The following is a 16,514-nucleotide window of genomic DNA, read 5'->3' on the forward strand; positions in this document are numbered from 1 at the left end:
AATGGAAGTTCAGTGGTTAATGTGCAGAACAACCAGATATTGCATATTTCCTGGTCAATATACACAAGCCTTGGGAAATGTGCACTTATCAGCTAAATTGTGCATACAATTAAATTCGCTAGACGAATTTAATTTGTTCCACAGGTCTTTTCTTATAACGAAAAATTCATCTAGCGAATCCCATAGGAATGCATTGAATTTTTTTTTTTTGCCCATAGGAACACATTAATTGAATTTCAATGCATTCTTATGGGAAACTGCGATTCGCTAGACGAATTTTTCGTAAAACACATTCGTCTAGCGAGGCAACCTCCACTAGAAAAAAACTTTCGTTAAGCGGAAATTTCGTTAAGCAGGGCATTTGTTAAGCGAGGCACCACTGTATTAGGAGAACATTGCACTAAGATGCCGGTGAATTTTAATGTTTTTTAAAAAATGAATTTACAAGTTTTCATGGATTTTCATTTTTTAAAAAAAGCAAAGTGATGTGAAAATGTGGAGAAATGAAAGTAAGACTGGGAAAATGAAGAGCTGCAATGGACATGAAAAGCTGAAATGGACAGATTCACTCATCCCTCATTTCAGTGTAGTGTAGTGGTTAAGAGCGGTAGACTTGTAATCTGGTGAACCGGGTTCGTGTCTCCGCTCCTCCACTTGCAGCTGCTGGGTGACCTTGGGCTAGTCACACTTCTCTGAAGTCTCTTAGCCCCACTCACCTCACAGAGTGTTTGTTGTGGGGGAGGAAGGGAAAAGAGATTGTGAGCTGCTTTGAGACTCCTTCGGGTAGTGATAAAGCGGGATATCAAATCCAAACTCTTCTTCAGCAGCAGCAGCATAAACCCTGCATTACTGAGAACAAATTGTTCTGGCCTGCCTGGACTTTCCTTCACATAGGTTTGGGTTCTCGTCTGTGGTCATTGAAAATATTAGAACAGTTGGAAACAGAAACCACATTAGAATAATTGAGATTAGGGTGGGAAAAAATATTGCCCATCTTTATCTGGACATCTTTTTTGTTTTTGTTTTTGTTTTCTTCTTCTTTGCAGAAAGCAAACAAAACTTATTCAGGAACAGCTGAAAGAGACACGAAATGGGAAAACCTACAGCCTTAATGCTTCCAGCATGATGGCAAAATCAGAGACCAGGGCTGAAAGCCGAGTCCAGCTGCAAAATGTAAGTAACTTTGCCAACTTCCATCCTTAATTCACTGGTTGAATGCTTTGATGCTGATGGTTTGGGTTCTCGTCACCCCCAGATGTGCCACTAATTTGCACCTGTGGTGCAGTGGGATGAAAAAATAACTGAACAGACACATTTTATTTGTCCAACGGTCTTTGTTAAAACAGTGCAAATTGGAGCTTTATTATGCTGTCTTGTCATGGTTTGCCATAGTAAATGCCAGCATCTGAATAGATGTAAACTTTATAGGAAAACAGGGAGCAAAATGGGATGTAGAAAAAAAGTTGCCTTGAACAGCCAGCCATGTTGGCTCCATGTGTTTGGGAACTATTTAGCTTTATGGTGCAAAACAGCAGGCTATGAGAAAAGACGCATTTAGTTATCTCCACACAAGGTTTTCAATTATATGCTGGGAATGTAAGAAACTCCAAATTAAACACTAGCCTGAACTAATTCAGAACTTGGATCTGGAGGCAGGTGGTTCCTGAGTGGACCCAGGATGGGTCAGCATAATTGAAAGGGGTGCTGAATCAGAGCCCCAGGTTGGATTGTGGGACTCTAATTAGAGTTGCTATCTTTTGTTATTGATCCCTGCTCATTTGCCTTTAATGGCAGAAATCCGCATGTGATTATGAGCAGGGTTTTGTGCAATGACCTTAAAGATTGGACAGAAGGCCATTCTAGAAGTAACCTTGTCCTAGGCTGCATGATGCTTCAGAGGTTGTCACTATCACACTCTGAACCAAGAAACAAATCGGAACCAATGCAGATCACACAGAGTTGGTTGTATGACCCAAGCTCCAAGCTCCCCATCAATATTTTTCCAACCACATCTTCTCCTGTCCTTTTATGAATTGGGTTCTTTCCTTGAACCATGGTACTGATATTGATAGAAATACATAAAAGTAATATCATCAAAAACTACACACACACACACACACACACACACACACACACACACTCCTACTGCTTCAGCCCTTCAATATTTTTGTTGTTGTTTATCTTAGAAATGTCACTGCCTTTCCATGAACAGATGCATCGAGGTAGTGGGATTCAAAGCCCATAAGGAAGAATCTTCTCCACCTCAGTTTTTAATGCTCCATTTTACTGGCATTGATAGTTCGTTTCTCTTTCTTCTCACCTCCCAGAAAGACAAGATTAATGGGGTGCCTTCATTATGCATTGCAATGGACTATCTCATAATTGAAGGTTGCATTCTACTTGAAGGTTACTTTGCATAACAGGACAGGCTGCACTTTGGGCACACATATTAGAAGATGAGAAGAGCTTTTGCCCGGACAGATCTTTCCCCAAAAACCAAAGCCTGGTTTGCCCTGCTGTCTCATCCACTCACCAAACTTAAACTGCCTTTCAGCAAGTTGAGCCATCATTAGAGATAGTCCAAGACATCTGCTTGCCCTCCCTGATAGTTACAGACATAATAGCCATAATAATGATAACTTGCTACCCCTCATGTGAGCCACTTAGTGGGGACTGCGGATCATTCATGGCGGCTTTCCTCTGCCCCCAGGGGGACTGTTTGGGTGCCCACTCCTTTCTGTTGAAAGATTCCAGACTGCTCATAGCATTTATAGTTCCCCTGACTGAAAGCAGAATAGCCTGGCTTCAGTAGTCTGTGGTCTGGTAACCATCAGATTACATTACATTACAATGTGCTACATGTGGCTCCAGAAACTACAGCTGGTGCGCAACACAGCAGTCGGACCGTTAATGGGGACCGGATGGTCCAGTCACATTGCCCTGACTGCATTGCCTGCCTATGCTTTCCTGAGGGCCTCATTTGCAAAGTGCTGGTTTCCCCCACAAGCTGACCCCAAATGATACTGCACAGGGTAATTTAGGGGTTAAGAAAACAACAACTTAAATTGCCACCAGCAGCTGCAAAATACAAAATGGAAGCTGCTCTGGTTAGCACGGTGTCAGATGAGAGCTGGCATCCACCCCCCCCACTCAAAAAAGTGGGCATGGCCAGAAGCCAAGGAGGGCTGTATTTCTCTCTTTACTTGTTCTCTTTTCTCCATCTCCCCACCAAACCCTCTTCCTCCCTGCCCAGCAGACTGCTGGAACCAAAACTTTATTGCTCTTGCCAGCACTTGCAGGCAACTTTCAGCATTAGGCCTAGGGCCTGGGCTTTTTTTCAGCCAGAACTCACCAGAACTCAGTCTCAGCGCCTCTCAGGTGGGTGCCATTGCCATTATAATAGAACAAGGGAGGTGTTTATGTTGAGTTCTGGCACCTCTTTTTCTAGAAAAATAGCACTGCCTATGGCCATAGGTTGCCACCCCGTGGTGAATTAGGACTCCCCACACACACACATCATTTCTTCCCATAGCTTGGTATACTATTGTACCTCAGTGCTCTGACAAACAGGATTTGCACGGCAGAAAGACCCTTCTGTACATGTGTGCCAAATTCAGTGTCCCTTTGGGATCTTCTTTTCAAGAGACCATGCTATGTACATGCAAGGAAGTGACTATAATCCCGCCACTTCCTTTTTGTAGCCCGTTTTAAATGCATTGCAAATTTGCTTTTCGCTTCAGCTAGCCTCATTTATGTTTTCAGCTGTTTGCATAACTGCAGTTAAAAAAAATACCACAGTCCTTCTTCTCTTCCCTCGCACACCTCTGTGCCAATGAAAGCTTCAATAGCTTGATTATCAAATCTGCATACAAGGTTAAAACCATGGATGTTTGCTTTCAAGAGGTGTTTTTCATCTGTGACACAGCACTTCACACGGCGCTTTAAAATGGCATGTTTTCTCATTTGCATTCTTTCAAACTGCTCAATAAATTGCAAGCTCCCTAAATTCACTGAAGGTTCAGATTAGGAGGGTTACATTTGACATTATACTTCTCACGCTGTAAGATGTGGAACTAATACTTACAATCTGCAAGACTATATTTAGGAAGTAACAGACATACCTAATTAGATAACATTTAAGAGCCTTTTCATTCTTTATTTTCTAAGAGAAAATTAGGTACGTATTTCAGATTTCAGGGACAGCCAGCTTCTGTATTCTTGATGGCTACTATTTTCTTCATCTGGTTGGGCCCTGTGAGAATAGGGTGCCAGAATAGACGAGCCTTTGGTTCTCCTTATGCTCAGATACCAGTCTGAAGTCAGCATTTTTTAAAAAAAAATCAAAAATCGAAGCATTTTTCAAAAATTATAAATCAGTAAAAACCCTGGACCTGTTTAGGAATTTGTAAACTGATACAGGAAACTTGAACCAGGCTCAGTAGCAGATGGGGATGTTTTAACAGTGGTGCCCCATATTGGCGGCTATGTGTTCCCCCATCAGCAGTCTAGCCGCCACATTCTGCCCCAGCTGGATATTCTGGACCAGGTCCAAGGGAAACCCTACATGGAGTTCACTGCAGTAACCCACCCTCAACGTTAGCAATGTATGGTCTACAGTGGTCAGGCTATCTCAGTCCAAGAATGTTCGTATTAAGGTGAACCAGACAAAGCAGGTAAAAGGCTCACCTACCCAAAGCACAGCTGCCAAGTCTCCCATTTTCCCCGGGAAACCCCCGTTTTTCCAGCTGTCCCCAGCCAAAAAAACGGATTTTTTTTGTTTTTCCCCATTTTTTTCTGGCGCGGCGGCCATTTTGGAACTGGGTGGAGCATGCTCAGAAGCGACTTTTGATGCTGCTCTGCCCAGTTCCAAAATGGCTGCAGCGCGACTTCTGGTGCGGCGGCCGTTTTGGAACTGGGCACAGCAGCATCAAAAGTCACTTCTGAGCATGCTCCACCCAGATCCAAAATGGCCGCCACGTTACTTCCGGTATGCTACTTTCAGTTATGCCCTTATTTTTCAGAGAGGAACTTGGCAGGTATGACCCAAAGAGGATACGTGTTTGGTATTAACGTGATGTACACTTCTTCCCATGCCTTAGGGATCTGTCCTTTCTTCATTATGTTGTTCATTACATCCCTCAGTGGAACAACTAGTTGTTGGCTTAGTTTCTTGTAGTATTTTATTGGTATGCCATCCGGCCCTGGGGCCTTCCCATTTTTCCCTTGTGTGATTGCTTCTATAATTTCTTCCTCTGTAATTGGCCTTTCTAATTGTGCTGTTCTTTCTTGTGGGATATCCTTTAACTTATGTTCCTCTAAATACAGTGATACCTCTGGTTAAGAACTTAATTCGTCCCGGAGGTCTGTTCTTAACCTGAAACTGTTCTTAACCGGAGGTACCACTTTAGCTAATGGGGCCTCCCGCTGCTGCTGTGCTGCCGCTGTGCGATTTCTGTTCTCATCCTGAGGTAAAGTTCTTAACCCAAGGTACTACTTCCGGGTTAGCGGAGTCTGTAACCTGAAGCGTTTGTAACCCGAAGCATTTGTAACCCGAGGTACCACTGTAGCTTATTATCTTATCCTTTTCTTCTTTAGATGCTTTATATAATTCTTTGTAGAATTTGTAGAAGACCTTCCTTATTTCTTTGGGTCTGTCTATTGTTTCATTATTGTCTTTTATTTTATTTATAATATTCTGGCTTTGTTTTTTCTTTAATTGCCAAGACAGCCATTTCCCGGTCTTATTTGCAGATTCAAAATTTTGTTTTCTTAATAGTTTAATTTTCCACTCCACTTCTTGATTTATAATCATGGCAAATTGTGTTTGCCACAATTTAAGCGATTGTTTTAATTTTGGGTCTTCAGATTTTCTACTCATCTGTTATTCTATCTCTCTTATTTTGTTTAGAATTTCCTCTTTGATCCTTTCCCTTTCCCTCTTGAGGATACAATTTTGTTTCAGAAAGAACCCCCACATGACAGCTTTGCTTGCATCCCAGACTACATTGATATCCGTACCAATATTTAAGTTTAATTCAAAATATGTCTTTATCTGCTTTTTAGCTCTTTCTAAAATCTCTATATTATCTAGCAAGCTCTCATTCATTCTCCACCTATACCGGGCATAGGCAACCTTGGCTCTCCAGATGTTTTGGAACTACAACTCCCATGATCCCTAGCTAACAGGGCCAGTGGTCAGGGATCATGGGAGTTGTAGTTCCAAAACATCTGGAGAGCCAAGGTTGCCTATGCCTCACCTATGTTAAATCTTTGACCTTCCATTCCATTGCAGTGGCATTATGATCTGACAATGTCTTTGGTAAAATTCCCGCTTTTACCACTCCTGTAATTAATTCTTTTCATATCCATATTCGCTCTGACTCCAACCTCGATTTGGTTCTGAATAAAATGTAAATTGTTTTGTTGTTGGGTTTTTCAACCTCCATATGTCCACTAGCTCATTATTCTCTTGTTACAGGTAGGTAGCCGTGTTGGTCTGACGTAGTCAAAACAAACAAACAAAAAAACGAAAGCTCATACGTATGACAAACTTAGTTGGTCTCTAAGGTGCTACTGGAAGGAATTTTTTTTCATTATTCTCTGTTAGGGATGGAAATGACTTGGGTAATTTGCCCTGGTTTGTTTTTGTTCTCTTTATTGATCTATCCATTTCTGTAGAGATTACCCCATTAAAGTCCACTATCATTATGATATTATAATCTATAGAGTCTATCAGTATTCCCTCTATTATTCTTTTTTTTATAAAAATCTGATTTCCTTTCATTTGGTGCGTATACCCCTACTACAGGCATCAGCAATATTTTCCAGCCATGGGCCAGAGCATTCCCACAGATTATCATCTGTGGGCCGGACATGGGCCGGACTTGCGCAGAAGCGATTTCCGGTGCCATGCTGCCCATGTCCGGGGTGCTGGAAATCGCTTCTGCGCATGTCCACAGCGCCGGAAATCGCTTCTGCGTGTCTAGAATGGATCCTAGCGTTCCTTCCCCAACCCCTAACAGGTCTGGTACTCATGCAGGAGAGTCATCTTGAATGCAGCCAGATCCCCCAGCCCCAAGGATTTATCTCCTTGGGTTTCAAGGTTCACAGAGCCCTGGCATAATCTCTTTTTGCCTCGCAAAGCTCAGGACCTCTCCGGAAAGCTGATCCTGCGCTCCTTCAAACAGCGGTGGGAAAACCGGAAGTCGCTTTCCCGATATCATTGTCTCAAGCATCACCCACTATCACGTACTGCAACTGGTGGCAGTTTTGCTGTTCAGGAAGGAGCATGTTCCAACTGTGCTACATGCAGTCTTTTAATTGGAAGTGTGCTAGAGAATGAGCCTGGGACTTTATGCATGCAAAGTACATGATTTGTTGATGAACTGCGGTTCAATTCCTATTTTCTAAATGTCACCATTAGCTACCATTTCTATTAGAGCTGACATGTAGTGCCTTTCCTCCACCTGCTATCAAAGTGTTTCACAGATGAAGGCAGCAATCCTCTCTTAAACAAACTAGGAAACAGAACCAACCAAGATCACGCTGCTGATTCCATGACAGTGCGAGGTGTTGAAATTGGCTGTGAGGCCAGTCTCCTCGGTGTTTGGACCATGCTGTCTCCATTGATTTCTTTAGGACAGCCAGCCTTGGGAGGTAGGAGTGGAAAATTGCTAGTGAGTGGCTAGGTAATTGCATTTGACAGTTGATTTTCTCCATGAAACTGTGAATAATTGGAAAATTTGCACAAAAGCTTATTTTTAAATGCTATCATTATTCATTAATTTATTTAACTACATGCCTCAAAAGTGCTTTTCAGTAATTGCTCTAACAACAAGCACAAATATAATCAGCCAGGAGACAATAAGCGCTTTCACAATAATAGCACAATTAAGCCTTTTACTGTACCAAAATGCCAAGCTGATCTTGTGGCCAGAACAAATTCTCAGCATTTGGACAGGGTATTGGGTTGCTTGCCGTGTGGAGCAAAAGCATTCTCAAAGTGCACTCAGCACTTCTGACCAAAAGTGAAAGGACAAATCATGCACAGATTCCAGCTCTGAACATGGGCCTTTAAACATGAAAGCAAATTGAAAATAAGCACAGACAAGGAAGGAGGGGCAAGAAAGTGGAACATTTTCTTGAATTTGCTCCTCAAAGTAACAACTTTATGCAAGGCTTCTTCAACAACACTCCCGCACCAGTGAAATCTGGCTAGAAGGGGCTTGGCCCCTATTGCACAAGGCTCAGGAGGGTGGTAAATTGGTTAAACCAGGGGTCAGCAAACATATTCAGCAGGGGGCCAGTCCACTGTCCCTCAGACCTTGGGGGGGGGGCAGACTACATTTTGGGAAAAAAATAATGAACGAATTCCTATGGCCCACCAATAACCCAGAGATGCATTTTAAATAAAGGCACACATTCTACTCATGCAAAAACATGCTGATTGCCGGACCATCTGTGGGGCAGATTTAGAAAGTGATTGGGCTGGATCCAGCCTCCAGGCCTTAGTTTGCCTACCCATGGGTTAAATGGCCTTCTGCAGCCCCATCAGTGGGCAGCCAGCATTTGCACCAGCAGGGACAGCTCACCCACGAAGCAAGGTGAGGCAACCGCCTTGGGTGGCAGGATTCACAGGAGCAGAAGATCCAGTCTCCAAGGAATGCATCACCCACTGCCAGTGTTGCCACTTCAATTGCAATGGCAGCAACAGTTGGCGTGTGCTCCTTAGAGGCCAGATCTGCCGCCACCTCAGTACAGCCTCTACAGTGGCCTCTTGGTGAATAGGAGGCTGTGCGGTCTCCTCCCACACTTGCTGCCAATATAGATCTTTATCCTCCCCCACCATTTCCTGGAAGGGTAAGGCAGTCTTGGGCTGCCACTGAGCACGAGTGCTTTACAGGGCCGGTCCTTTTCCTGGGTCTTAGCAGGAGTCAACTGACTTGGCTCACTTCACTTTCAGGCAGTGCAGTATCGGCAGGTTAGCTGACAGGGCCAAGCAAGTAGTAACTTCTTCTTTTTTAGTCTAACATTTCCATACTGGCCAAGGGATAGGACAGGACCCCTTTTCTGCCTTCTATGGGACAGGAGCGTGTGCAGATGACACCTTCCTTTGTCTGTTATGCCAACCCTTAAAAGACAACAAGGTCATCACACTACCTTATTCAGGAGGGAGGAAGTTGTTCCTGGAATACTAAGGAAGAAATAAAATTTAAAAAATTCCTTCCAACACCACTTCTTCAGATACACTGAAATAGAAGTCCCCAGACGCTTATACAGTGGTACCTCTACTTATGAATAACTCTACTTACGAATGTTTCTACTTACGAATGGAGCTCCATCGGCCATCTTGGATGCGGTTTAGATAGGATTTTTTTCTACTTACGAATTTTAGATAGGGTTGCTTCTACTTACGAATTTTTTTCTCCCAATGCATTCCTATGGGATTCGACTTACATTTTTTTTTCTGCTGACGAATGTGCATTCGGAACGCATTACATTCGTAAGTAGAGGTACCACTGTATAGAGAGAAAGGGTGGGGAGGGGTATCATTCAGAAGGGTGGTGGAAATGGGTGATTGACTGACTGATAGCTGTTGACAACTGTAAACGACTGCAAATGGTCTTGCATGAAAAAGCAAGGAGTGAGATGGCTGAAGATCGCTTTATCATGTATAATGAGATAAGAATCTAAAGTCTCTGTTCAAACTAGGTCTCTCCATGGTTTTAAGAGAAGTTGCTGAAGTTAATGATAGGAAATAGAAGTTTACAGTCATCAACAGCTATCAGTCAGTCAATCACCCATTCCCACCACCCTTCTGAATGATACCCCTCCCCCACCCTTTCTCTCTATATAAGCGTCTGGGGACTTCTATTTCAGTGTATCTAAGAAGTGTGCATGCACACGAAAGCTCATACCAAAATAAAAAACTTAGTTGGTCTTTAAGGTGCTGCTGGAAGGAATTTTTATTTATTTTGTTTCGACTACATCAGACCAACACGGCTACCTACCTGTAAGGAAGAAATATTGGTCCGCTTTTGCTGTCTGTGCAATATAAGCTAGGTGGAAGTGCAGAAACGTGTTAAAGGATTTAGCCTGGGACTTTATATATATCAAAGGTCCCATGTTAAATAATTTAATATCCAGTTAGAGAACATTTACCAGGACTGGGAAAACTCCTCTATCTGAGAACTTAAGAGAGCCCCAACTGTCAATTGAAGTAAAGAATGCTGGGGTTTGATAGAGCAATGATCTGATTCTGCACAAAGTAATGTCATAAGGATGCTATCCCTCATTGCTATTGGAACGAACATAATTTGTAGAGGTGGCAGCTTGCGGAAGTTTGGGAATGGAGGACAAATTTGTGGAAAAATAAGATGAAACCTGGTAGGTAGGATGTGGAGCCTTGCAGAATCTGAAGGTCAACAGCAGAGATCCAGCAGAGCTTGGTGGGTCAGGTCTGCTTGTGTGGAAAAGTTGATTTGAGGATTAATGAGGTTCAGCACATTTTCAGTATAGCACAGTTTCTGCATAGCAAGGACTGCATTTTTGAGAAGCTGTATAATTATTTAACTGGGAAATTATGTTGGAGGAATTTGGAGGCAGGGGAAAACTGAAATAGAGTTATACTGATGCATTGGCAGAATATATACACATATTATGTGCATGCACACTGTTCGGCAGAGTTTGCCATAGAATATATACACTTTATTGTTTGCGAAGGTTTCAGCTCCTGGTTCTAATCAGCATTATGACAGCTAATTATTTTATGAGGAAAATATGAATGCTTTCTTTAAACTGAGACAGAGAAACCTTTTCAGTTCTAGTGTCATTTGAATAGCTATTGACAAAAATCAAAACAGCTTGTCTCAAAAATGCAATTTTTGCATTCTGAATCCTCCCCTTTGTATACCAGCAGATTATTTTGACAGATGGGCAGGGCCCCATCCACCTGCCAATCACCTGGCATAACCATGACATCAGCTGAGCATATTTTTCCCCCTTTATAGTGCGGCAAACTGTGCTACAAAAAGTAACTCCAAGCCAAGTGAGGCATGAAGTTACGCAGCCTTCTCTCTTCAGCAATTGGCTGCCGTACCAGGAACTCAGCTGCATAGCTCATCCAGCAGACTAGAAGCCACTGAGTTGATGGCCTATGACTCTGAATCTGCTTACTCTATGGATTAGCTGCACAACCACAGGACAGCCAATCCCAGCAGGGTTGCTCTCGCTGCCAGTCAGCTGATCAGTGGTGAAAGGAAGGTTCCCTTGCCTATACACAATTGGGAGCATCTTTGAAGGCTTCCATCTCTAACTGTCCCTCACATATGATGTCAGAGGTGTGGCAGGTGGGTGTGGCCTGGGTAGAAGTTCCCCACCTTTGTTGTATTCATGGTGATATTTTGTGGACATATTGTGGTAAGATCCTTGTGGAAAGGAGCCTCAGCAGAACATAAATTGGATCATTTGGAAAACCTAGATATATATAAAGTGATTCCTGCCACCTCCCCACAAATGATAAAGTGGGCACAAGATGTTGGAAATGAAGATTTGGGGTACATTTTGGACTGGCAAAACACATATATAAGGGGAAACTATTCTAAATTAATGCTAAGTTGGTATGTAACTCCTGAAGTCATAAGTAAAGGAAATGAGAATTGCCCAAAGATGTGGCGGACTTGTCGGAAAGAAACAGGAGACTGTTTCACATATGGCAGAAATGCAATGGGGTAAAGGAATATTAGGAAAAGATTGCAGATTTAATATAAAAAATATTATGTTATGAAATCCCGTATGATCCTCTGCTATTATTTTTAAATTATACTGCTGAGTCAATGAGGAAAGAACACCAATAACTATTTCCTTATATGTTTGCTAAAGGAAATATGCCAATAAGAGCTAGTATTAATGAATGGACAGATGCAATCTGAGAATTTGATTTAATGTCTAAGTGGACACATTTATCAAAGTCAAAAGAACCAGGACAAATACAAAGTGTTTCTATGGCAAACTAGATCCCAGTATTGTCTCAAAGATGCTCTCAAAGATGCAGTACGGCTTTGAGATGTTCTGAATGTTGAGGAACTGATTTTATCAGTCTTACATTGCTGTGCAACTTCCCTTAGGAGCATTGTATTTGGTTAATTTTATCTTTCTGTTTTCTTGAGTGTCATAATAATAAATAATAAGTTCTTTAACAGAAGGAAGCATATTGGGAAATGTAGCTCGTTAAGGGTATGCCGTACAATTCCTACCATTGTTCTTTCCCACGATTTTTTGGGGAGGAGAAGCCATGATTGTGACAGTGGTGTAAATGGCTGTGTGTGTGTGTGTGTGTGACTGAGTGACTGCTAACTCCAACCCCTTAAGGCCAGAGTGGTGTCTCATTTGTGCTGCATGGCATAGTATTAGTAAGCCTGCCTTCAATGACCAAGAGGCATATTATGTATGCATTTGATGGTCTTGCGAGAAACCTAGAGAATAAATAAAATATATCTGTTGCAAATAAAGTCTGTCTCTGTGGGTTTGATCGTACTTAACTCTGTGCATTTACCATTCATGTACCTCTCTGAAAACTGCTGCTGCTCAAGTATAAATATCACAAGTGTTCGGGGGGAATAAATACCACAATTGTTCTCATTATATTGGGTGTTCTCAGTATATTGGGTCTCATTATATTTTGAGACTTTCTGAGTCTTCTTAAGTATATTTTATACTTTAGCAGAGCAGCTTGTAAAATTCTGAAGGACCAGGAAGATGAAGTGTGAATTGATGGGAACTGAACTAATTCCTCTTTGGAGGGGAGGAGCTGGAGCTGGAACTAGCTTTCAAATGAACTTTCCAAGCTCAGGTTCACACAGTGGCCAACCTGATGTCCATAGGAAGCTCACAAGCAGAACCCGAAGCACAACACTGCTCTCCCACCTGTAATTCCCTGCAAATAGCAGATAGCTATTGTGGCTGGTAGCAGAATATGCTCACCTGACGCACCAGGCCTTACCCCTTGGCACACTCTAAGCCCACTCCCTGGATCTGGGAAATATACAGTGTTTTTAAGATCAAAATCTGGCACCTCCTGCTTTTGTGCCAGGAGCAGACATTATCTCACAGTACAAACATATACAGAGTTAATCTCTCTTCCTTGTTTTCTTTGCTACAGTATTCAAAGGCAAACAGACATCCAGAGCCAGTGATGGAGAAAATGATGGAATCTAGCTTTTCAGGAACTCAGTCCTTTCCCGAAGCCTTGTCTCCTGACAGAGGTAGCCAGGCTATGAAGCCACACAGGTAAGGAAGTGACTCTTAATTGACATTTGTTTTGTAATACATATGCAGCACAGTAGCGCACAGTGACTAGGGGGACATTTAAGAGTGTATGGCACAGAAGGAGCCTTGATCTGTTCATTAAGCAGATGTCTAGCATTTCTTCCACTGCAGATGTAAAACAGCCATTACTTCTGCTCTCCGTGTTCCACATTCTTCTCTCTCTTTTTTTTCTCTCTAAAAGGCCTAGATGAAGTATTAAGGATGCCATCAAAGCTGTAGTCACAGACCAGTGAAGGAGGCAATTGTATTCTGAGAAACCATCAGAATAGAAGATTTCCCCCCGCCTCCTGCCTCATTTCAGTTCATGAAGTTAATGATTCATCTTCTTGTAGGCAGACAGTGATGCCAACGACCAGATTTTCTCAGTGTCCACCCCACAAACAAATAGCACTCAATATGAAAAATGGCTGCTTTATATATTCACCTGAGAGCGAACAATCAGCCACCTAGTCTAGCATCCTTTTTTTTCACAGTGGCCAAGTAGAAGCCAACCCCCCCCCCTCCAAAAAAAAAATCCAGTTTTCTTCACTCCAATTCTGGGGTGGGGTTTGTTGGAAGGATCTCTCCGTGGTCCGTAGAACAGAGATAATAGATGACTCTATCTAATATGATGTCAAGTGATTGACAGGTGAGCATTGTTTCGCAGGCCAGACTGAAAGGCATGGCACACCTCATTAGATCTGAGTGTCAGGGGTTCCTCACTGCTGCTATAATTCAAGAGACAACCCGAACTCGGGAGAGGTGTGCTATCCCAAACAAGGGAAGGTCAGAAAATCCTGATTCTCTGGTAGGGTGATACAAAAGTCAACAAAGTTGGAATTCAGGACCATGGATAGTGCTCCTGTAAAGGTAAAAACCCTGACAGTTAAGTCCAGTAGCGAATGACTCTGGAGTTGTGGCACTCACCTTGCTTTACAGGCCGAGGGAACCGACGTTTGTCCGCAGACAGTTTTTCTGGGTCATGTGACCAGCATGACTAAGCCGCTTCTGGCGCAACAGAACACCGAAACCAGAGCAGCACACGGAAACACCATTTACCTTCCCCTCCAGAGTGGTACCTGTTTATCTAATTGCACTTTTTGGTGTGCTTTCAAACTGCTACCGGTAGGTTGGCAGGAGCTGGGACCGAGCAACAGGAGGTCACCCTGTCGCGGGGATTCGAACCGCCAACCTTTTGATTGGCAAGACCGAGTCTCAGTGGTTTAGACCACAGCGCCACCCGTGTCCCATAGTGCTCCTGTAGATGAGGTCAACTATTCCACTGTGTCAGCAATGTCCTGGTTCCATGACCGACCTAAATTTTAGAGCAGAGTAAGGTAACCATTGTCTGTAGCCCTACCCCGGGTGTTGCCTTTTGGCCAGTTAAAGAACCCGTGTCTACTCCCACAACCTTTGGCTCTTTCGATGTGATGGCGCTTCCAGTTTTGTAGAGCCCTTTGGGTCTTGCAAGCAGTCTGTAGATCAGCCATCAGAGTCTGTAGGCAGAGGTATCTCATCAGGGGAGCGGAGACTGGCCCTAGTGCTTGTGAAACCACACAGAATGGACCACCTCCACCGTTATCACTGTAGTTCCTGGAGAAGTCAGCATTCAATTTTAATATCCAAAATCCACAATGCATTTTCAAGGTGATCTGATGATTCTTTACCAGTAAAATACTATTTAATGTATTTATTTAAAAAATGACTATTATTACTGCATCCTTTTTATAAATAAAATAATTCTATTTATATAAATATGATCATTATCATATTTACTGTTATTTTCATACATATTTTTATAAATATTTTTATAAAATAATTATATTTATATAAATATCATTGTTATCATATTTGACTATAAATATGATAATGATCATATTTATGATAATGATCATATTTATATAAATAGAACTATTTTATTTATAAAAAGGATGCAGTAATGAAAGTCCTTTTTGCAAGTATTGGTGTTTTAAATATGTGCCTTTGCAGATTCATGGGCCTGATTTGATTCATAGGTGATTGCTTTTGTCATTTTATAATTTACTATTTAATACACCAGGCCATTGTTTTTTAGAACAGGCAATAGACTTCTAAACGTCAGTGATTTATAAGCCTAGCATTGATTGCATGCATTGTGCAATTGCTTTATAAGTTGTTTTATGCTACAGATACTGTAAAAGAGACAGATTAGTCATCTGGGGTTTTTCACTTGATCCCTTCTTCTCAGCAGAGAGATATAGCATGATAACAGTAAATACATAATGATAAACTCTTGCTCATGCAATTTCTTTCTTTCTTTCTTTTAGATTAGTCTAGAAAATGCAAGTGCCTGTGTAAAAGCCACCACCAAATTGATTCTACCTAAAGCAATATTCAGGGCAAATTCAAAGTCCCGCTCAAGCAAAATGTCAATATGAGTTTTGAGGGAAGGTTAAAGAATTCCAATAAGACTTGACAATGTTTATCATGGAAGGCATTATATCTCCTTAAGGCATGAGAAGGGAACTTCTTTTCTGTGAAAGGTCATTGACCCGCAGAAAAAGTCAATTGGGAAATTATGAAGAATATCAATTATCACTAAAGCTAACTTACAACAAGTTTTATAAATGTTTGAGGCTCCCAGCAGAAGTAGAGCCATTTTGCACATTACAGAGCGGCAAATCTAGACTTGCCGTCTAGCATGTGCCCTGCTGGAAGCCCCAGCCAATTTTGGTTTTCAGGTGAATGTACGTGTGAGATACATACATTTACCACATTCACAAGTGGCATATTTAGGTGCACACTTAAAACATCATTTAGAGCTATTCAAACAGAAGAGTCTAACCACAAGTCATATTGGGTGAGATCCATACAAGACCCATTGACTTCATTTGAACAGTGGGGAAAAGAGCAGTTAAAGCAAGTTAACTACCAAGAGGAATTAGTTGATGGACACCCTAAAAATATAAACTATCAGCATAATTTTCCTCTGGATTGTGTCTGCTAGCCACAGTCCACCACAGAGGTTGCAATATTAAGTTTTCCCGCTGTCTGTGGGTCTCAACTGTCCATTCTTTACACTTACGTTTCTACTAGGAAGGGTCTTTGGCTTCTTAAAATCCCTTGTTCCGTCTGTAATTAATTAGTTTCCAAAAATTCTCCTCTGCAAATTTTCATGTTCTCCTGATTAATCAAAGATTTGCTAAATATTCACCAAGCATTTTATAACT

The 16,514-nt window shown here is 42.0% G+C and overlaps 1 protein-coding gene across 2 annotated transcripts in view; it reads left to right on the top strand.

Moving 5' to 3' along the window:
• LOC118096556 (pro-neuregulin-3, membrane-bound isoform) overlaps positions 1-16,514 on the top strand; it is a 327,593-nt gene that overhangs the window by 300,041 nt on the left and 11,038 nt on the right. For both annotated transcript variants that reach the window (XM_035138508.3, XM_088670153.1), the window contains exons 5-6: positions 1,047-1,173; positions 13,160-13,287. In XM_035138508.3, coding sequence (XP_034994399.3) covers positions 1,047-1,173; positions 13,160-13,287 — 255 coding nt within the window. The remainder of the gene's footprint in view (positions 1-1,046; positions 1,174-13,159; positions 13,288-16,514) is intronic.

The sequence above is a fragment of the Zootoca vivipara genome, chromosome 5 (assembly GCF_965207765.1).
Source record: "Zootoca vivipara chromosome 5, rZooViv2.hap1.1, whole genome shotgun sequence".
Classification (NCBI taxonomy): Eukaryota; Metazoa; Chordata; class Lepidosauria; order Squamata; family Lacertidae; genus Zootoca; species Zootoca vivipara.